Genomic DNA, 21,705 nt, shown 5'->3' with positions numbered 1-21,705 from the left:
GATCCCACATGCCGCGGAGCAACTAAGCCCGTGGGCCACAACTGCTGAGCCTGCACTCTAGAGCCCATGAGCCACAACTACTGAGCCCGTGTGTGTGCCTAGAGCCGGTGCTCCGCAACAGGAGAAGCCACGGCAATGAGAAGGAGCCTGCGCACCAAAACAAAGAGTAGCCCCTGCTCGCCGCAACTAGAGAAAGCCCGCGCAGCAACAAAGACCCAATGCAGCCAAAAATAAATAAATAAATAAATAAATTTATAAAAATAAAAAAAATTTTTTAAAAAGTTCAGGTTTGAGGGTTATATATTAAATTTGAGTTTAAAATGGGAGAAAGTCTGAGTAAGGCTGTCTAGAAGGCATGTATAAGCAGGTCTGAAACACAGGACTGGGATTGGGCTGAGGATGCGGCTACTTGGGAGATGTCAGCTGACAGAAGATAATGGGAGTCAGCGTAAGGAATGAGATCAGGCGGGGACAGTGTGTAGAAGGAGAAAGCCAGTGGGCTGATGTTGCAGTCCTGAGGAGCACCACAGTCTAACGGGCTAGATGAAGAAGATCTACCAAGTGGGTCTAAGAAAGAAGTGTCAGTGATAGAGAAGAGCCAGACGAGAGGGGAAGCTATAGAAGTAAACAAAGGATGGCGAGAATTTGAAGGAGAAAAAGGCCTGCATTAAGAAATGCTGCAGAACTACTGAGCCTGCGCTCTAGAGACCGTGCTCTGCAACAAGAGAAGCCACCACAATGAGAAGCCCCTGCACCGCAACAAAGAGTAGCCCCTGCTCGCTGCAACTAGAGAAAGCCCGCGCACAGCAATGAAGACCCAGTGCAGCCAAAAATAAATAAATAAATAAATTTAAAAAAAAAAAGAAATGCTGCAGAGAAGGCAAGGAAGCTGACTGAAAGTTAGGAGTAGCCTTGACTTGGTGAGTGCAGTGGGCATGGGGCCAGGGAGAACAGATTCCAGGGCTGTTTGGAAGGGAGCATCCATGGACTAAGGTCGCCGACTAGACGTCTTGAGTGGTGCCTTGGACAGCTGTAGATGTGTGCCACTCCCACAGGAAGCACAGGGGGAGGGGGAGAAGAGGTTGGGGGTGTGTGAGGACAGCTGATGGCTTTGGGGGTCCATTGGGCTTCAGGTGCCTTGAGTTTCAGGGACATTTTAGAGGCAATGTTGAGTAAGCAGCTTGATATATGATCTAAAGCTCGGAGAAGAGGTCTAGGATGGAGCTATGGATTTGGGAGTCAGAGATAAACCTGATACCGGGAATTTTCAAAGATCAATTCCATTCCAGTTCCCTTTCCCCAACCCTGTGTAACACCCCTAGGTGTATTTCAGTGCCCCCCTCTTCCTGATACACCCACACCATCCCCAGGTTCATGCCTCCCTCGTCTCAGGTCACAGCCTACCTTCCCCAAGTCAGACCTGACACTGAGGCCGTTGACAAAGGCATCCCCAGAGGTGATAGGCTCTTCCCCAGTCAGCATTTTGAAAATGGAAGTTTTCCCAGCTCCATTGAGGCCAAGAAGGCCAAAGCATTCTTCTGCTTGAACAGTGAAGGAATCCTTGTTCACAACCAGTGGGGGTAACTTCTTGGCATAGACCTGAGATACACAAGACAGAAGACACACAGTGAGGAGGCCTGGAGTGAGCAGTCTGGAGTTAACTGTTGCATACCAGTTCTGGGACAGGTTGAGCTGCCCTCAGGGCCTAGGGGCTCCAATGTAGCCAGGCTTGAATTTGCCTTCTCCTCCCAGCTGCTGCTCCCAGCAGGTCTAGTGAGGTTTTCTCTCCTCCTGTCCCTGCAAACTGAGACCCTAGTTCTCTAAGATAAGCCTCTTCCCTCTGTCCTTGAAGCAAAGAAAACCCCTTTGACGTTGCCTGAATTGGTTTTGGGGCTGGTTTTTTTGTTTTTTTAACCACCAGGAACTATAGGGAAACAACTCTCTCTTTCTCTGTCTGTCTCTCTGTCTCTCTCCCTCTCTCTCCATATGTGTGTGTGTGTATATATATATATATATATATATATATCTCCTGGATATTTGAAGGCTGTCTCAACACAATTCCCGCTGGGGCTCTCAGGAAGACTAACAGGCTTGGTCTGAGCTTTCAGAACCTATTCCCCCACCTTGGCTCCTCCACAAACTGTTTTCTAGATTGAGGAGAGACTCAACCATGTCCAACCTTCAAGGCTTCTTGGGGTTCATGGTTCTGGTGCCCCTCCCATCTCAGGCCTTCCTGTCTTCCAGGGGACCCCAGAAGAGACAATGGAAGGCTGAGGTGATAACTTCAGTCTCTGGGCACACAAACGAACTCAAATGTGATCTGTTCACAGAGGAAACCTCTCTGTGAGTCTTTCTCCACCAAAACTCACCTGAATCCTTTGCCAGTACAGTAGTCCCCCCTTATCCGCAGGGGATATGGTCCAAGACCCACAGTGGGTGCGTGAAATGGTGGATAGCACAGGACCCTACATATACTATATTTTTTCCTATACATACATACCTATGACAAAGTTTAACTTATAAATTAAGCACAGGGACTTCCTTGGTGGCGCAGTGGTTAAGAGTCCGCCTGCCAATGCAGGGGACACGGGTTTGAGCCCTGGTCTGGGAAGATCCCATATGCCACGGAGCAACTAAGCCTGTGTGCCACAACTACTGAGCTTGCGCTCTAGAGCCCGCGAGCCACAACTACTGAGCCCGAGTGCCACAACTACTGAAGCCTGTGTGCCTAGAGCCCGTACTCCGCAACAAAGAGAAACCCTCACAATGAGAAGCCCGCGCAATGCAACGGAGAGTATCCCTCGCCCCCTGCAACTAGAGAAAGCCTGTGCACAGCAACGAAGAACCAATGCAGCCAAAAATAAAAAATAAAATAAATTTTTAAAAAAACAAAAACAACAAAAAAATTAAGCACAGTAAGAGAATATCCGAATTGCCAGCATCACTACTCTTGCGCTTTGGGATCATTATTAAATGAAATAACAATTACTTGAACACAAGCACTGTGATAGTGCAACAGTTGATCGGATAACTGAGCTGGCAACTAAGTGACTAAACGGTGGATAAGCTGGACAAAGGGAGGGAGCGGGACGGCTCAAGAGTCAGTCCCACTACTCAGAACAGCGCATAATTTAAAACTTTGATATTTCTGGAATTTTCCATTTAATATTTTTGGACCACAATTGACTGCAGGTAGCTGAAACCTCAGAAAGCAAACCTGCTGGTAAAGGGGTACTACTGTACTCCAAGCCAGCAGGCAGGTCCTGGAGCCATGGTGGCTGCTTTCTTATGCAAAGGGCCCCCAAGAGTAATGATCTTTGCTTTCTAAGCCATGTCGGACTTTACCTTAGACACTCCTTTAAGAACCAGTGGATTTTTCTTACACAAAATTTCCAAAAAGGTCTCAATCATTTTCTCTTCTTCTTCCACATCTTGGTCTCCAGGCGTGGACTCCGCACTGTGCAAAACTACCTGCTTTCCCGAGACAAGGATGGCAGGTGTAAGTGCTTTTGCGAGGGTAGGGACTTGGTCCTCCCTGGGAAGGCCTTGAAGTCGCCCCGGCCGTGCTCAGTTCCTGCACGCACACCCGTTCTCAGGGTCAGCCACAGGCAAGACTGAATGCACGCTGACATGACCGTGATATGGTGGACAAGGAAACTTTACGTGGCATTGGTTTTTTTTTTTTTTTTTTTTTGGTGGAGATTTGAGTTTATCTTTGAGAGTAGGTTTGCTTTTTTTAAAGCATAGTGTTTTTTTGTTTTTTTTAAACTTTGGGTTTATTTATTTATTTATTTATTTATTTATTTATTTATTTATGGCTGTGTTGGGTCTGTGTTTCTGTGCACGGGCTTTCTCTAGTTGCGGCAAGCGGGGGCCACTCCTCATCGTGGTCCGCGGGCCTCTCACTATCGCGGCCTCTCTTGTTGTGGAGCACAGGCTCCAGACGCGCAGGCTCAGTAATTGTGGCTCATGGGCCCAGTTGCTCCGCGGCATGTGGGATCCTCCCAGACCAGGGCTCGAACCCGTGTCCCCTGCATTGGCAGGCAGATTCTCAACCACTGCACCACCAGGGAAGCCCGGCATTGGCTTTTAAGGAAAATAAAAAGACCTGAAGCCTGGAGATGTCAAGATATAACAAATCCCATTTTCTACAGAATTTCCTTTGTCCTGGGGGGTAGGGGAAGGGGCTTTGCCTTTGGAAGATATTCAGGGCAACAGCTGACACAACAGCCCTTTCTCCTATGTGGCTCCTGAATGACTGAGGGGAAGAGGTGTTCCAAGCTGACTAGTTTTAGGAAATCCAGGGTCTTGTTTCTACTCGGCTGGCCAGGGTTACAGGGGCCAAGCCAATGCTCTTCCCTCAACAGGGGATCCCAGGGATGGCCGTTACCTCTCTACACTACGGGTGGATTACATGGTCTCCAAGACCTCGGATGCTGAGAATCAGGGCCACTGCAGATTGTAGGAAGGAAGCTATGGAGCCAGCCCCTTGACCTGTAATTGGAGACTTACACTTGGACCCCACTCACCAATTTTTGCTTCTTGTTGAAGCCAGAAAACTTGGCTTTCAGTTCCCACAAGACATTGGTTTCAATGAGGAAAAGCAGGATGAGGTACACAGGTCCGGAGATGGCAAGGGCTATCAGATACTTCCCCATCCCTAGAGACTCCCAGGCATAGATGTTCTTTTGGACCACATATCCCTCTGCTAAAATGGGATAAACAGATATTATCAAATTACATATAGTAGGTCAATTCCTATTATAACAAATATCATTTAAAAGAAGCATTATTGTCATCAATGTTGTTACCACATCCCAGCAGATGGGAAACATAATATTCTGTTTTCCTTGCTAGAACCAATGTCTTGCAAAAATAATGCAGTAAAGTAAAACACTGCTCCCTGTCCATATGACAGTTATTTGAAATGCAAAATATTTATATGCTTGGTTCTTTTATCAATCATTAATCACCCTGTAACTTCAACTGACCACTCATGTAAAAATACTCAGCAGCCTCTATTCTCCTATTTTAATCTGATTTGCCTTCAAATTTTCTTTTAAATACGTGTATTTTTCTTTTTTCTTTTTTTTCTTTTTTCTTTTTTTTTAATCAGTCATCAATTTTATACACATCAGTGTATACATGTCAATCCCAATTGCCCAATTCAGCACACCACCATCCCCACCCCACCGCGGTTTTCCCCCCTTGGTGTCCATACGTTTGTTCTCTACATCTGTGTCTCAACTTCTGCCCTGCAAACCGGTTCATCTGTACCACTTTTCTAGGTTCCACATACATGTGTTAATATACGATATTTGTTTTTCTCTTTCTGACTTACTTCACTCTGTATGACAGTCTCTAGATCCATCCACGTCTCAATAAATGACTCAATTTCGTTCCTTTTTATGGCTGAGTAATATTCCATTGTATATATGTACCACAACTTCTTTATCCATTCGTCTGTCGATGGGCATTTAGGTTGCTTCCATGACCTGGCTATTGTAAATAGTGCTGCAGTGAACATTCGGGTGCATGTGTCTTTTTGAATTACGGTTTTCTCTGGGTATATGCCCAGTAGTGGGATTGCTGGGTCATATGGTAATTCTATTTTTAGTTTTTTAAGGAACCTCCATATTGTCCTCCATAGTGGCTGTATCAATTTACATTCCCACCAACAGTGCAAGAGGGTTCCCTTTTCTCCACACCCTCTCCAGCATTTGTTGTTTGTAGATTTTCTGATGATGCCCATTCTAACTGGTGTGAGGTGATACCTCATTGTAGTTTTGATTTGCATTTCTCTAATAATTAGTGATGTTGAGCATCTTTTCATGTGCTTCTTGGCCATCTGTATGTCTTCTTTGGAGAAATGTCTGTTTAGGTCTTCTGCCCATTTTTGGATTGGGGTGTTTGTTTCTTTAAAATTGAGCTGAATGAGCTGTTTATATATTTTGGAGATTAATCCTTTGTCCATTGATTCGTTTGCAAATATTTTCTCCCATTCTGAGGGTTGTCTTTTCGTCTTGTTTATGGTTTCCTTTGCTGTGCAAAAGCTTTGAAGTTTCATTAGGTCCCATTGGTTTATTTTTGTTTTTATTTCCATTACTCTAGGAGGTGGATCAAAAAAGATCTTGCTGTGATTTATGTCAAAGAGTGTTCTTCCTATGTTTTCCTCTAAGAGTTTTATAGTGTCCGGTCTTACATTTAGGTCTCGAATCCATTTTGAGTTTATTTTTGTGTATGGTGTTAGGGAGTATTCTAATTTCATTCTTTTACATGTAGCTGTCCAGTTTTCCCAGCACCACTTATTGAAGAGACTGTCTTTTCTCCATTGTATATCTTTGCCTCCTTTGTCATAGATTAGTTGACCATAGGTGCGTGGGTTTATCTCTGGGCTTTCTATCTTGTTCCATTGATCTATGTTTCTGTTTTTGTGCCAGTACCATATTGTCTTGATTACTGTAGCTTTGTAGTATAGTCTGAAGTCAGGGAGTCTGATTCCTCCAGCTCCGGTTTTTTCCCTCAAGACTGCTTTGGCTATTCGGGGTCTTTTGTGTCTCCATACAAATTTTAAGATGATTTGTTCTAGTTTATTTTTATTAAAATATTTATTTAGGCTGCTCCAGGTCTTAGCTGCGGCACATGGGATCTTCGTTGTGGCATGTGGGATCTTTAGTTGTGGTATGCGGACCCTTAGTTGCAGCATGCGGGATCTAGTTCCCTGACCAGTGATCAAACCTGGGCCCCCTGCATCGGTAGCGTGGAGTTTTACCCACTGGACCACCAGGGAAGTCCCAAAATACATGTATTTTAAAATTATACAGTAAATACACACTCATTGGAAAGAAGAAACATGTATGAGGTAGAAAGTCAAGGTACTTCTCCTTTCCCCACAACTATTGTTACAGTTTTGTATATAATCCTTCCATACCTTCTGGATATAATCTTTTAAAATACAGGTAGAATGGTACTATGCATTATCTTCTCCAATTCCTTTGTTTCATTTACTAATATGTAACAGACATTGGCCATATCAGGACATATAGATCAAAATAATACAGATCTCTGGCAAAGGTAAATACATGGACAATTGTAGCAACTAGTATTGTTGTAACTTTGGTACATAACTCCACTTTTTGTTTTCTATATGACTTAAGAAACTAATGCATGAAAAACAATTATTAGTCTATGCTTCTGGACACATAGTACATAAAGAGGTACTGTGACATCAGTAATTAAAAGAGAGTGGGGACAGGGCTGTATAGGAGTAGTTTTTATATGTTTTTGAAGTTAAACTGATATAAAGTCAAATTAGAATGTTGTAACTTTAGGATGTTAAATGTAATTCCCATGGTAACCACAAAGAAAATAGCTATAGAATATACTCAAAAGGAAACGAGAAAGGAATTAAAATGTTTCATATGAGGTACCTAGAGTAGTCAAACTCATAGAGATGGAAAGTGGAATGATAGCTGCCAGGGGCTGGGGGGAGGGAGACGGGTAGTTAGTGTTTCATGGATTCAGAGTTTCAGTTTTGCAAGTTGAAAAAAGTTCTGGAGATAATGGTTATGATGGTTGCACAACAATGTGAATGTACTTAATGCCACCGAACTGTACATGTAAAAATGGTTAAAATGGTAAACTTCGTATATATTTTTCCACAATTTAAGAAAATAATTAATTTTAAAAGGTGTTGAAAGGATGTGGATAAATTGGAGCCCTCATACATTGCTAGTGAAATGTAAAATGGTGCAGCCACTGTGAAAATAGTTTGGTGGTTCCTGAAAAAGCTAAATAGAGTCACCATAAGACCCAGCAAACCGGGGCTTCCCTGGTGGCACAGTGGATGAGAATCTGCCCCCCAATGCAGGGGACACGGGTTCAAGCCCTGGTCTGGGAAGATCCCACATGCCACAGAGCAACTAGGCCCGTGAGCCACAACTACTGAGCCAGCGCGTCTGGAGCCTGTGCTCCGCAACAAGGGAGGCCGCGATAGTGAGAGGCCCACGCACTGTGATGAAGAGTGGCCCCCGCTCGCTGCAACTGGAGAAAGCCCTCACACAGAAACGAAGACCCAACACAGCCAAAAATAAATAAATAAATAAATAAATAAAGGAGTTCCTTTAAAAAAAAAAAAAAAGACCCAGCAAACCCACTCCTAGGTATATACTCAAGATAACTGAAAACATGTTCGAACAAAAACTTGTACGTGAATGTTCACAGCAGCATTATTCATAATAGCCAAAATGTAGAGACAACCCAAATGTCCATCAACTGATGAATGGATAAACAAATTGTAGTCTATCTATGCAATGGAATATTATTCAGCCATAAAAAGGAACAAAGTACCGAAGCACACCACAACCTGGATGAACCTCAAAAACATTGTTATAAGTGAAAGAAGCCAGATACAGAAGGTCACATAGTGTATGATTCCATTTACATGAAATGTCCAGAACAGGCAAATCCATAGAGACAGAAAGTAGATTATTGGTTGTCAGACGCTTGGGGGAAAAGGGAATGGGGAGTGACTGTTAATGGATGGGGTATTTCTTTTTTTCAGGTGACGAAAATGTTCTGGAATTAGATGGTGGTGATGGTTGTACAACCCTGTGAATATACTAAAAACCAATGAATTGTATACTTTAAAAGGGCGAATTTTCTATGAATTATATCTCAATAAAAAAATGTAATTAATAAATTCTGTTTGCAATACTCACAAACTTGATTGCACTCAGTCTGGTTCAGGCTCTTGGCATTGCAAAACTTCTGTAGTTCAAAGCTGTAACGTAAGTTGGAGGAAGCCATCCCCAGGCAGTGGCCTGGAAGCAGTAGGAATGTGTGATCCAAAGACTCTGAGACTTTTGTGTAGCCTAGATCTGTGAGGGGAATAGAAAATATTAACTCTTCTTTCAGGAAGAAAAGGGAACATCCCCTAGCAACTCTGAACCCACTGTGCCTTTTATCCTGTATAAAGGATCTGTTATCTCTGTCTGTTGCTATATCTATCTCTGCACGTCACACTGCCAGGCCCAAGACCGGAATCAGGTTCTCCCTGACTCCCAGTGTTCCCTCTTCCCCTGTAGTCATTCAACCTCCAAGCCATAAGTACTTTTCTTTTGCAGTGCTTCCTGAACCTGTCATTTTACTTCTATTCCTATTGTTTATGCAGACAAATCAGAAAGAGCTTGGTGTGTTGAGAAAACCAGCAAGAGCGTGGCTGCAGTATGGGATGCACCTGTGGAAGCAGTGGATTTGAAGGCTGGAGGTTTACAAATGAGTTAGAGCCAGACAGGAGGGTCTGGTGGGCCAGCTTTGGAGTTATTTGAGTGTTATCTTACAGGTAGATAAGAACACAGTTCCTGCCTGTACAGTTTGTAGAGCCAAAACCATCATTATTTGCAAATGCTGTACATTACCATGTACCTAGAAAAGCCACAAGAATCAATCAAAGTGCTATTAGAAATAAAAGAGAGGGAACTTCCTGGTGGTCCAGTGGTTAGGACTCCACGCTTCCAATGCAGGGGACACGGGTTTGATCCCTGGTCGGGGAACTAAGACCCCAAAAGTCTTGCAGCCAAAAAAAAAAGAAAGAAAGAAAGAAAGAAAAGAGAGAACAGAACAGACTCGCAGACATAGAGAACAGACTTGTGGTTGCCAAGGGGCAGGGGGTTGGGGGAAGGATGGAGTGGAGTGGGAGGCTGGGATTAGCAGATGTAAGCTATTACGCATAGGATGGATAAACAACAAGGTCCTACTGTATAGCACAGGGAAATCTATATTCAATATCCTGTGATAAAGCATAATGGAAAAGAATGTGTATAACTGAATCACATTGCTGTACAGCAGAAATTAACACAATATTGTAGATCAACTATACTTCATTTAAAAAAAAAGAAATAAAAGAGAGGTCAGTAAACTGGCTGGTTATAAAATAAATATACAGAAACTGGGGCCTCTTAGAGGTTTGAGAAGCCAATTTTTTAGGTTCATGTTATATTGAAAAGTGAAGAAATGCCAAACGGGGTTATAAATAAACTGTGGTATATTTAAAATACTTTAAATGTTTATTTACAACAAATAAACACAACTGCTCTGCAAAATAAATATGCTACTCATAAGCTAATTAATTTGTAAGAGGATTAACTCATAATGTGCTGCGTGGGTCATGGGCCAGCAGTGGGGCCATGTTTACAGTCCACAAACGTAATCAAGCCCTCACCCACCCAACAGGCCACTTCGTGCTTATCCCTGATAACTACACGTGCTACTAGCCGCCATCCTTCACAAACCACAAAATATCCTCACCAACAAAAAGAGGAAATAACTGGGTGAGATTAGAGCTCTAATTTCAGACTTCATGAGTAGTCACACCACCAGCTCTAAACCAGTGGGTAGTCCAAGGGAGAGAGCCTGTGGACGTGTGACTTACAGATTCCCTGAAGAGAGGCTGAATAAACTCTTCATATAAAAAATGAACTCTACTCTCAGGGCTTGGATTTAGAGTAGTACAGCTTTTGGGTGTCAATCTGTGAAATTCCTGTCAGTGGAGGCCACTGTGATGTATGGTGAGGTGAACTTGGATATGAGGTCTCCAGACCAACATTTTCTGGGCCAGGACTCAGAAACTGAGCATCAGAGCCAGGGTCCACCCATGGGGCTGGAGGCGCAGTTTGGGGCACAACTCGGAAGTCGTGGCTCCACACTGTCGCCGAGGCCCCAGAGTCATGGCTCTGGTGACCAGACAGCTGCATCCAAGGAGACCATGCCTCAGCAGTACAGCTGCAAAGGTGGCAGACATGGCTCTGGGAAGGAGACCCAGTGGGTCATGTCCTCCTCATTTTCTCTCTTTAGAATTCTAAATTTGGAAATCTAACCTGGAGACTCAGGTAGAGGGGAGACGGGAAAACTACCAGAACATCAGCAGTGCAGCTCCTGTGTGGGGTAGAGAGAAAGACTTAACCACTAAGCAAGGCTCATGAGCCCAGACTGGGAATGAACAGTCAGCCACGGTCTCCTCCCAGACCTTCCCCTGTTCAGTGAAAATCTTCGGGCCCCTAAGAGAGGAGTGGTTGAAATCTGAGAGGGGACAACCCCACGCCCCAAGCTCACCCCAACCAGAATCAGTTCACCAACAATACGTGTAATCAAAGGAACAGATATTTACAACTTCTGCTTGTTTTCTGTCGTTCCTTCTCTGTGGATCCTACTCCAAAGCTTGTTGAAGACTGAGGAGAGGTCACAAACCATCCATATCTAGCCCTCCAACTGAAGGACTTTTCTCTGCCACATTCCTGGGTGGGATCCATCCTTTTCTGGATCTCGTGTCTTCTTTCTCCTTTACTTTACTCCTTCACTTTGCTGGCCTATATCCTTAACTTTCCAAGAAAGTGACGTGGCGGCTTCAATTTCTGTTTGCCCATTTGAAATTGTCTTTGTTCTGTCCGTACACCTGACTGACAAGTGAATTCAGTATAGAACTCTTTGTCATCTAGGAAGCATCTGGGTCTTTTTTCATTCAGTGTTGGATATTTGATGGATCCCTTCAATCTTGAAGTTTGATTTTTCAACTCTGGGAAATTTTTGTTTTATTTCTGTGGTAGTTTCCTCAACTTCATTTCCTATGTTTTCTCTTTCTGGAATGCTTATCAATTGAATATAATAGCATCTCCTGGACTTACTCTCACGTTACCTGCCCTTTTTCTCAACTTCTCCTATTTCCCTTATCTTTTTCCTCTACTTTGGCAGGTTAATTGACTTTATTTTCCAACACTTCTGCTAAATTTTTATTTTGGCAATCAGCTCTTTCTTGTTCTCAAAGTTTTTCTTCTTTATGGAATTCTGTTGTTTAATAGATGCAATCTTTTCCAAAATCTTTGTTTCCTGCACGTCCCTACCCCCGTGTCTCCTTTTTGTTGGTTTGTTTTAGTCTTTTCTTGGCTGCCATCCTCAAGTGATCAGTGATCCTTGATTGTCTGTCTATTCAGAGAGACAAATGAGGCACCAGGAGGTGATTTGCTAGCTTTGTGTATGGAGGTAGGGGGGCAGGCTACATTTTAAGGTAACCAGGCAGGGGAGCAGTCCATAATGTTTAGGTCTCTTTTGGAAGCAGGTTCAATTCATCAAGAGGAGGGATCTCTGACTGCTTCCGGGTGGGGAGTGGTAGTAGGGCCAATGGAGATGGAACAGACTGTTTCACTCCCTTTCTCTGCGGTCCCAAGCCTCTCGAGGATTCTGTGTTGCTAAATTAGGTACTTGCTCAGCCATTTCCCCCTCTGAATGCACTTTAGATGTTTCTTCATTGTGAATTCATACATTTTTATTTCCTTTGCTATCGTTTTAGTGGAGTCTCAGGAAAAAGAGAGCTCAGATCTAGCTTTCATAACTCTCTGTCTACTGCCATGGTGACAGCATCTTAATGAGGCCTCTAGGGCATGTGTACAAGGGCCAAGGGCCAGCCTCTAATGTATAGTTTTCTTTCTCAGGGAGTAGGGATGGAGCCTGTGAAGGCACTGGCATCCTTTTCCCCAGACCAGAGGTGAAGCTTCTTGCCTTGTCCCAGCCTCCCTCCTCTTTGACTCACCCGATTTCCAGTTAGTCTTAGCAGTTGCCTCCTGCTAAGCAGAAGAAGTGCCTTGGTCCCTGTTATTGCTGCATTGGAGGGAAGAGAAGAAATAGCATGAAGCAATCTAAGAAGAAACAGATCCCAGCAAGGCCAAGGGATCCAGGGAGAATGTCCAGAGAGTCAGGCACTAGCTTGGTCATCTTCTCTAAAAGCTCCGCTCCCATCAGGGCCCTCAGTGTCCTTGGACTTTCAGGTGCTTGTCCCTCTTGGGTGGGTTGAGCGACAGAGGAGAAGAGAAAGGGAGGAATCCTTAGATTCTCCCTGGAGATTAGGGCAGACATTTCTCAGAGTGATTCCCTGTACCACTTGTGTCGGAATCATGCAGGATGTCTTTAAGTGCTGATCAGTGAATCTCAGATGGAGTTTACAGCTGAGAACTGCTGGATTTGGCTTCCCTCAGGACAGGCCTTTGTGTATTCCCTTTCCTCTGCCTGCAGTGTGCTTTTTGTTCTATTTCAATCATAAAGTCAAAACACTGTCACTTTTATGATCCTCTCAGATGAAAATAATTCCGTCTCTGAAATTCCACAGGTAGTATGTATGAGAACTAGAAAAGGCACCACTAACTCTGAGAGTTAGACTAGTAAAATAAATTCAAAATAGAGAATACACACACGTCCTTTAAGAGACAGAATGACTCCCAAGATGAAAGCAGAAGAAGCTGTTAACATATTTTTAAATTAAAAGAAAGAAACGAACAAAACCCCAAAGTCAATTTGAAGGAGGTGGTCAGCATAAAAACAAATGAAAAAAAGCATTACAGAGGTAAAATATGATCATGGATATCCAACCCTGACCCAGAGAGAGACGGCAGCACAGACAAGAAGACGTTGGTTTTAAAGGATGTGGTGTGAAGATGGCTCACCCCTCAGTTTCTTTGACTCTAATTGCACGTCACCAAGCAGCCTTCGTCCAACCCTGGCTTATTATTACCTTCTTTTAAACTGAGGAATAATTTATTTCAGTGAGATGCATGATCATAAGTGGACAGTTTGATGAATTTTGACAAATATTTATGCCCATGGAACCAACACCTTGATCAAGATACAGAATGTTTCCAACACTCCAGAAAGTTCCCTAAGGTCTCCACGTAGTGGACCCCCTCCCCCCAGCTCTGAGCCAAACGCTTCTCTGGCTCAGAGTGTGCCTCTTCCACGCAGCACCCTGTTTTGATGTTTGCACTGCTGCATGTGGTGAGCGTCTGTTCCCTCTTTGTTGCTGAGCATACTCTGCTGATGAATATAACCACTGTGTGTCTCTGTCCTCCTGGAGATGCATGTTTGGGACGTTGACAGTTTGGGGCTCTTCCATTGACAGCTGCTGAGAAGAGCCTCACACAGGCCCCTGGCAGACACACGTTTTCATGGGTACAACTTCTGTGGCTGCTGGAGGGAAAGTTAAAGCTGTGTGATGTGTAGCCGTAACGGTCCTCACCTTTTTCACTTGTGACTGAGACGAGAACAAGGGGGCCGATGCTAAAAAGGTGAGCGTGATGATGAGCTTAACACAGGCGCTACCCGCATTGTCAAAGCAGAAGCTGGTCAGGTAGATGAAGGGGATGATCGCCCAGGCATAGAGCATTAGCATCAAGACAACAGCAGGGATGTTTTCCGGGTGTGTAAAAGCTTCTTCATCATAGTACAAAAACACCACCTTAGGAAAGCGGTGTAGAATTTGGAAAAGTCACTAAGAGTCAGTTCTAAGCATTAGAGAAAGGATATGATAATCTCAATTTTAAAAATAAAGTAAATAAGGTGTTAGCAGTACTACATCGGCAACTCCCTTCCCTTACTCATCCAGCGGTGCAGAGACAGCTGGCTCTGCCCCTGGAGATCAGTGCAGTGAGATCAGGGGCTCAGAGGCAGAACAAAGGAGGACGTGATCCCTTCTGCACAAATGACCAGGGAACCTCAACTGCACAACTCAGTCACCACCAAAGACTTGCAACCCTCAGTGCCCTGGTGAGCTATTTCTGGGCACTGTCCCCAAGGCACTGTCATTTACTAGTTTGAGGCAGCAGTTGTGGGGAAGCCACAAATTAGAGACCCTAGAGCCGGCCCCTCTGCTCCTAATGATGCTGAGACTGAAATCATCTTTTACTGAGGGTCAGCAATGAAGGTGCTTTCACACCCTGTGTGGCCAATCAGGGGCTTAGCTGCCAGCCTGGACTTCAGGTAGGGTTCTGGTTCTTCACAGGGTCCCCAAGGCAAGCCCCCTGTGATGTGCAGGGGAAAGGCCCCAGCACCATGCAGCTCACCAGCAGCAGCAGAGTGGGGATGAGGAAGGAGATGAGGTCCCACAGCAGAGCCGAGAGCCAGAAAGTAGCCACGTAAATGCCACTGATGAACTGGACCTGCTTGGTCTTGATGCATCTCTCTTTGACCGTCAAGTTGCAGAAAGAGCTAGACAGGAAAGCCATTCCAAAAAGTAAGTTGATAATAAGATAATGTCCTTTAGGACCCCTGTAAAAGGCAGGATATAAGGAGAGAGGTAGCCATTTAAGTAGAACTGCTCACAGCAACCATACTCCAAAATAACAATTTGTGATTAAAACAAAACAAAACAAAACAAAAAAAAGGAAGAAGTAGGTGGTAAAGGGAGAAGCACTGAGGAGGGAAGGAAAGTCGCACATACTCGTACAAGATATTCTCCGAGGTCTCCCTGTTTGACTGAGGTTGAGGGTGGTTGAATACCGTTATTGAAGCCCTGGCACCAGAAAGCAACTTGAAGAGGACATTGTCCACCAGTGCCAGCGCCAGGGCAGTGGAATGGTACGCCTGGTTGTTGAACAGCGCTGTCACTATGGTGTGGTTCCCCACGTCTTCAAAGGAAGCTGCCACTAGGTAGTTCTGATCAAAGACCTCGGGCTCCTCCTCTAACTTTTTCAGGAGGAATGGCTCTACTGAACGTAGAAGAGAGCAGACCATCCGAGAGCGTCACACCAGGCCCAGTGAGGCAGAGAGGATTCGCCTTTGGCCTCCCCCAACCACTGCTCCTCCTGGGTATCTATCTCATCACTAACCCCCGCCCACATCCGAAAGTGGGCTCCTCCTGACATGGCCGTGCTCTGAATTCCAGTGATCCCCTTTGCCCACAGGGCTGCCTCCTGCCCGAGCCCCATGACCCCAGGGCATCAAGAAAGTTTTCCTTTCATTGACTGGGGCAGTATAAAAAAGTCTTGTCTAGTCATCTTTTAAATCTCAGCTCTGTCTACTCCCCTCCTCCCCATGGCCTTAACGCAGCCCAGGCCCCACCACCTTTGCCTGGACTGTGTGGCTCTAACAGAGCTCCTTGCCTCCTATCCAGTCCCTCCAGTCTCATGTGAAAGGACATGTCTGATCACACGCACCCTACCCAACAATTTCAAGTGACTCCCCCCTGCTCTCGGGATAAAGCTAACCTCCTGCACATGACCTACAGTGCCCAGCTGTTATCCAGACTCCGCTTCCTGTCTTGAAGTTCTAGCCATGCCTAAGGACTCACCGTTCCCCATGCTTACAAATGCTCTTCTCATGGTTTGGAATGTTCTTTGGGTTACATTCCCCTGCTGTGGGTCAGTACCTATTCACACCTTAGGCTCTTAACTCTGGAGCGTCCTCTGGCCCTCCAAGGCTGAGACATGTCTATGAGACCATCATTTACTGTTCCTTTGTATTGTAACTACTGTCACTTATCCATATGATCTCTGGGCTAGAAACTCATCAAGGGCTGGTAGTAATACTGTTCATCACTGGACTTCCAGCACACAGTGCCAAGTGAAATATATGACCCACTTAGAATTCTGGAATTTTTAGTGCTGGAAGGGACCTTCAATCACAGCAACAACAATAATGATAATTGAAAAAAAAACCAAAAAAAACCACAATAATGATAATTGTACCAGTGGCTGAAGGTTACTGAGTGCCAGTGTTAACAGTGTGCAAAGCTCATGATAGGCACTCTCTCATGGAATCCTCCGATGACAATGTGAGGCAAGGTTTATTATTCTTTCCATTTTGCAGAAGAGGAAACCAAGGTTTGGAGAGGTAGGTCACTGTAATCCCAACCACTTTGCTACATCATGTTCTGCATTTGGTCTCTTTACTTTACTAAAAAAAATGCTTAATATTTTTACTTTAAATTAAAATATCACATGAATATAATTTTAAAAATCAAATAATTATATAAAACTTATAATGAGAAATGGCAGTGCCATGGCCTACCCATCACCATCCCTGGTACCTGCTCACCAGAGGCAACCACTTTGAAATCTTTTAGTTCGTGTTTCTCTGGATTGCTAAATAGCCCATCTCTCTACTGACATCCTATCTTGGATGCAAGGACTTTGTTCTTTTATGACTATCCCTGCCCCCTATGGCCTTCCCCTCCCCTCTCCTCCCCCTAGAGTTGTATAATAAATTCGGTTTAATCAATAGTCAGTTTTGACATTACTATGACAGAGTAAAAATTATTCACAGCTGAACCAAGCAGTATATTATGACATGTTTCTTTTTTTGTACAACTTTCCCCCTCTGAAGTTAATAATGTTCTCCTTTTCTCATTTGCTTAGTTTTCTCTACATCTATCACTAAGTCATCCACAAACTCCCTTTGTGGGAGGGACTGTAAATCTCTTCTTAATACATTCAAATGTAACAGAAAATTTATCAGTTTCATTTTTGGACATGCTTTAGTCCCTAGAAAGACACAACTTGGTCTCATTTCTGGGAACTCTCCCTTTCCTGTCGTTTGGCTTTTGAAAGATGTTTTTCTGAGACTTCTAGCTATTCACTCTGACTTCAGGGAGCATCACGTGGCCTGGAAGCACATAGCTTCACTACAAGGAGCAATGGGCCTGCTTCCTGCCCCATTTTCCTGGGCCTGGTACTTACTTAGCAGCTGCAGAGGAATCTGTTCCTCAGCCATGAGCATATCTGTAAAATGTTCTGAAAGCTGAGGACCCAGCCTGGAATTCAGAGAAATAAAGAATGGAACAATAGTTCGACCATATGTTTTTTAGGGTCAACTCCAATGGGACATTTTCCATGCTTGTACTGAAGTTGAGGAATGAGAGGCTGACCATAAGGATCACCAGAGGTACCAGGATCTGTACTGACAGCATCATCATCGAGTTGCACCAAGAATATGTAGCCCTTTTCAAGAACATGGCATAGAACTGTTGGCAGAGAAGGCTGAACTACAATTTAAAAAAAGGGGGAAACAACATTAACATGGTCACAGGTAGAAGCTGGCAGGCAGTTACGTGGCTCACGTCCAATTGTATTCTCTCATATTGTGTCTAACATTTTGATGATGTTAAACATTGCTTCAGATTAAAATTCTTTGACTTAATTATTTGATTAACATTTAATGGCAGAAAAAGAAGGCACAGATTGGAAAGAGTCTGGAAGAGTAGCCTAAACAGATACCAAATATAAACATGATACAATTGTTTTTTACCTGCCAGATTGGCAAAAATTTTAAGTTGATGAGGATATGAGGAAAATGCCATTGCTGGCGTTTTAATTTGGTATAACTTTTTTTAGAAAACAAATTAGCTGAATGAATAAAATTAATTTGATATTCACACAGTCTTTAATATAGAAATTTTACTTCTAGTAATGTATCCTACAGGTATACTTGTGTAAGTATGCAGGACACGCACAGAGATGTCTCTGTGGCATTGACAGTAAATGTCAAAGTGTGTAATCGTGTGCACTGAGATCCCAAGATCCAGTGCTAGGCCCAGAGGCAGCAGACTGTGGAGGTGGGCACTGCATGCTCCCACCAAGCTTCTCTGTAGTGCTGCACTAGCTGGGGCAGGCAGCGGGGCCTTCAAGCCTCAGGCGCCAGTGTTCCTTGTTCTCAAAATACCAAAGAATCCCTGAAAATCTCTACCAAGCACCGCCCCCAAGTTTCCCACATTTGACATGATGGAAGCTCCTTTCCCCTCAAACATTCATTAAAAGGCACTGCTAATAACTCATCAGAGGTGGTGCTCTGAGAAATACTTCCTGGGAAGGTTCCAGAGCTGTTTGCTAAAGCAAAGCTTGGCCAAGTAGAGGCCGGATAGATCCTTCCTGGGGGTTGGAGAAGAGCCTCCTGTATAAGACAGGCACTGGCCTAGATGACCCCCAAGACCCTTTCCAACTCGGAGGCTCCATGAATGGCAGCTTCCCCTTGAATAGGTGATTTAAGACTATGAAACAGTGAGATTAATCTCTTCACTAACTCATGAAAACCAGTCTCATTATTTTGCAACATACCTTATAGATAGCTAAATCAAGACCACTATATAAAATGCATATCAATATTCTTTTTTTAAGCATTAAAAGAATGTCCATGTATTTCATAAGAATGTATTTTTAAAAATTTAAATTCCAGGTGGTACAATACATGATCTGTTTCACAGTGAAAAATTAAAAAGAAAGATTAAGTATGCTTTTTGGCCAGTAGATTTAATGCTTTTATTCTTTCTTCTTGCTGGTGAAAGGAATGGCCACGACCTTTTCTAGATCTTTTCTGATACTCCCTTCCATTGTGTTGATCCTAGTCAGAAAACACCAGCATTCTGACTTTGAAGTGGAGCAAAGAGCATGGTACTGCTGAAACCCAGCAGAGCCAATCTTCTATGCCTAAAATCTGCACATTTTTTCTTAAGCCCTTATTAAAGGTTGATATATACTTCTTGACAGAATAATATCATGATTCCAAGAATGAAATAAAAATCTGCTTTCTTGCATGCATTTGAAATATTTGCTCACCCCAGTGTTTGGTTGGTTTGGTAGGCTGGACCGTATTGAGAAAATCCTTGAATGAAGACGTTTAATTCTGTTAACAGGAACTCTGCTAACCAGCGGGTGAGAATGGAAGGAGGGAAGCTTGATGATTGCATATCTATACTGGAATCTACTAACTTACTAGCCCTAAACCAAACCAGAAACAAAAAGAAATAAAAATTCTCAAAATCACAACACATTTCATTTTGTTTGGATTTAAAGAATGAAAGTTGTGTAAGATATAAAAAAAATAAGTTAGGACAATAATGAGAGAAAAAAGAGCTGCACCAAGATTACATACTGCTAGCAAGTATATACTGGCTAGAAAGTTCTTAAATAGGCACTAAATAAGAACTGAATTAACTGACCAATGGCTTTTCCAAATAACTGAGGCAACACTAGCATAAATAGATTTCATTATTTTCCTTAAAAGATACCACATACAAATTAAAACAAAAATATCACTAATATCTATTTTATGAGCAGAACTATAAATTATAAAATGCAGCATTGCTGACGCTCTAGGACAGGGGTTTGTAAACTATGGCCAGTAGGCCAAATCCAGCTCAGAAAGGATTTTACATTTTTAAATGGTTACATGTTTAGATGGTTATCTAAGTGACTTATGTAATACCCTTGATTATGCCACTAAACCTACATAGCCTGAAGTACTTACTATCTGGCCCTTTAAGAAAAAGTTTGCCCAAAACCACCCCCCCTACACCAAGGCAAAAAGATGTATTCATTGTTGGCAGCAAACTGTTAGGTCAAGAAACATATTTTTATTCATAGTCTTCGGGCCAGTTATTCTACCGCTGGGAATTTGTCACAACAAAATAATCCAGTAAACAGGTGACTCACTTTCCCTCCAGTATGGTTCTGCAAAAGACAGTGAATTAATTGTTATTTATTGCTGTGACACAGATTATCCCAAAATTTAGCATCTTTATTTATTTATTTATTTATTTTAAAATCTTTTGGCCTTGCCACATGGCTTATGGAATCTTAGTTCCCTGACCAGAGATTGAACCCACTCCCCTTGCACTGGGGGCATGGAGTCTTAACCACTGGACCACCAGGGAGGTCCCAGCATCTTAAAACAACAGTAAACGTTTACGATCTCACGCAGTTCCTGTGGGTCAGGAATTTGGGAGTGGCTCAGCTGGGTGGTTCTGTCTCAAGGTCTCTCCTGAGGCTGTAGTCAAGCTATTGGCCAGGCTGCAGTTGTCTGAAGGCTGGACTGGGGCAGGAGGGTCAGCTCTCAGGGTGGTGCCCTTATGTGGCTGCGGGCAGGAGGCAGTAGTGTGTGGTTCTCTGTAGTTCTGACAAGAACATTGGTTGATGGTTTAAGTAACGTTAATGATTAAGATAAAAGTGAAACAACAAAGATGTATGTCAGAACTTCACTCATTCATCCATGAGGTGAGCAACGTTTTTGTTGGATTGAATAACATTTTTTTAATACTGGAAGAGTATTTCCTCAAATTCTATTCTTAATGAAATTGCTTCAGATATGACATACTTTTAAGCTTAATTCACACTATTAACATTTTCTCAGTCATTACTTTTTTAATCTAGACAATCAACAAAGCAATAAATTAAACCCCAGTTTATAGTGTTTATCAATTTCCATGTTGTAAATACTCTCACCATGATTGATTTCAAATTATCAACATAACATTTCCATCATACAGATGTAAGTAAATGTAAAAATAACCTCAAGAGCACTGATAATAGTAAAATGTAGCCAAATCATGAGGAAATGAAGTTTTTATTATTACCTTTTGTGATTATTGTGATTTATAATAAGAAATATGTATTTAATCTTTGTCCTGGTTCTGGAATAGAGCGCCTAAAACCCTTGTAAATTTCTAAGTGATGAGAGCCATAAAAGTGTCTTTTGTTATGTTAATGGAGTGGCTTTTGGAAAGCACCAAAGGATGGGGGTTGGTTGCCATGGGAACAAAAAACAAGTGATTAGAGGGTTAGAACTTTTGACCACCTTCACACAATTCCCCCACCCCTACCTCCAACCTCTGGCAACCACAAATCTGTTCTGTGTTTCTATGAGGTTTTTTTTTTTTTAAGATTCCACATATAAGTAAGATCATACAGTGTTTGTCTTTCTGTGTCTGACTTACTTCACTGAGCATAATGCCCTCAAGGCCTATCCATGTTGTTGCAAGTGTCAGGATTCCTCTTTTTTTTTTTTATGGCCAAATAGCGTGTGTGTGTGTGTGTGTGTGTGTGTGTGTGTGTGTGTGTGTTTATCAATCACATTTTCTTTATCCATTCCCCTGCTGATGGACACTTAGGTTGTTTC

The 21,705-nt window shown here is 43.1% G+C and overlaps 1 protein-coding gene across 1 annotated transcript in view; it reads right to left on the bottom strand.

Annotated features, from left to right (window-relative positions):
* The window catches only part of LOC133104195 (ATP-binding cassette sub-family A member 17-like), a 93,091-nt gene that overhangs the window by 14,734 nt on the left and 56,652 nt on the right, over window positions 1–21,705 (bottom strand). Inside the window, 13 exon segments of the mRNA XM_061209846.1 lie at window positions 1,405–1,599; window positions 3,346–3,474; window positions 4,530–4,708; window positions 8,721–8,879; window positions 14,060–14,104; window positions 14,107–14,278; window positions 14,883–15,087; window positions 15,260–15,527; window positions 16,109–16,119; window positions 17,501–17,619; window positions 17,621–17,800; window positions 19,368–19,447; window positions 19,486–19,529. Coding sequence (XP_061065829.1) covers window positions 1,405–1,599; window positions 3,346–3,474; window positions 4,530–4,708; window positions 8,721–8,879; window positions 14,060–14,104; window positions 14,107–14,278; window positions 14,883–15,087; window positions 15,260–15,527; window positions 16,109–16,119; window positions 17,501–17,619; window positions 17,621–17,800; window positions 19,368–19,447; window positions 19,486–19,529 — 1,786 coding nt within the window.

This window comes from Eubalaena glacialis, chromosome 13 (assembly GCF_028564815.1).
Source record: "Eubalaena glacialis isolate mEubGla1 chromosome 13, mEubGla1.1.hap2.+ XY, whole genome shotgun sequence".
NCBI lineage: Eukaryota > Metazoa > Chordata > Mammalia > Artiodactyla > Balaenidae > Eubalaena > Eubalaena glacialis.
The sequence above is the reverse complement of the archived record's forward strand: the minus strand, read 5'-3'. Positions and strand labels throughout refer to the sequence as shown.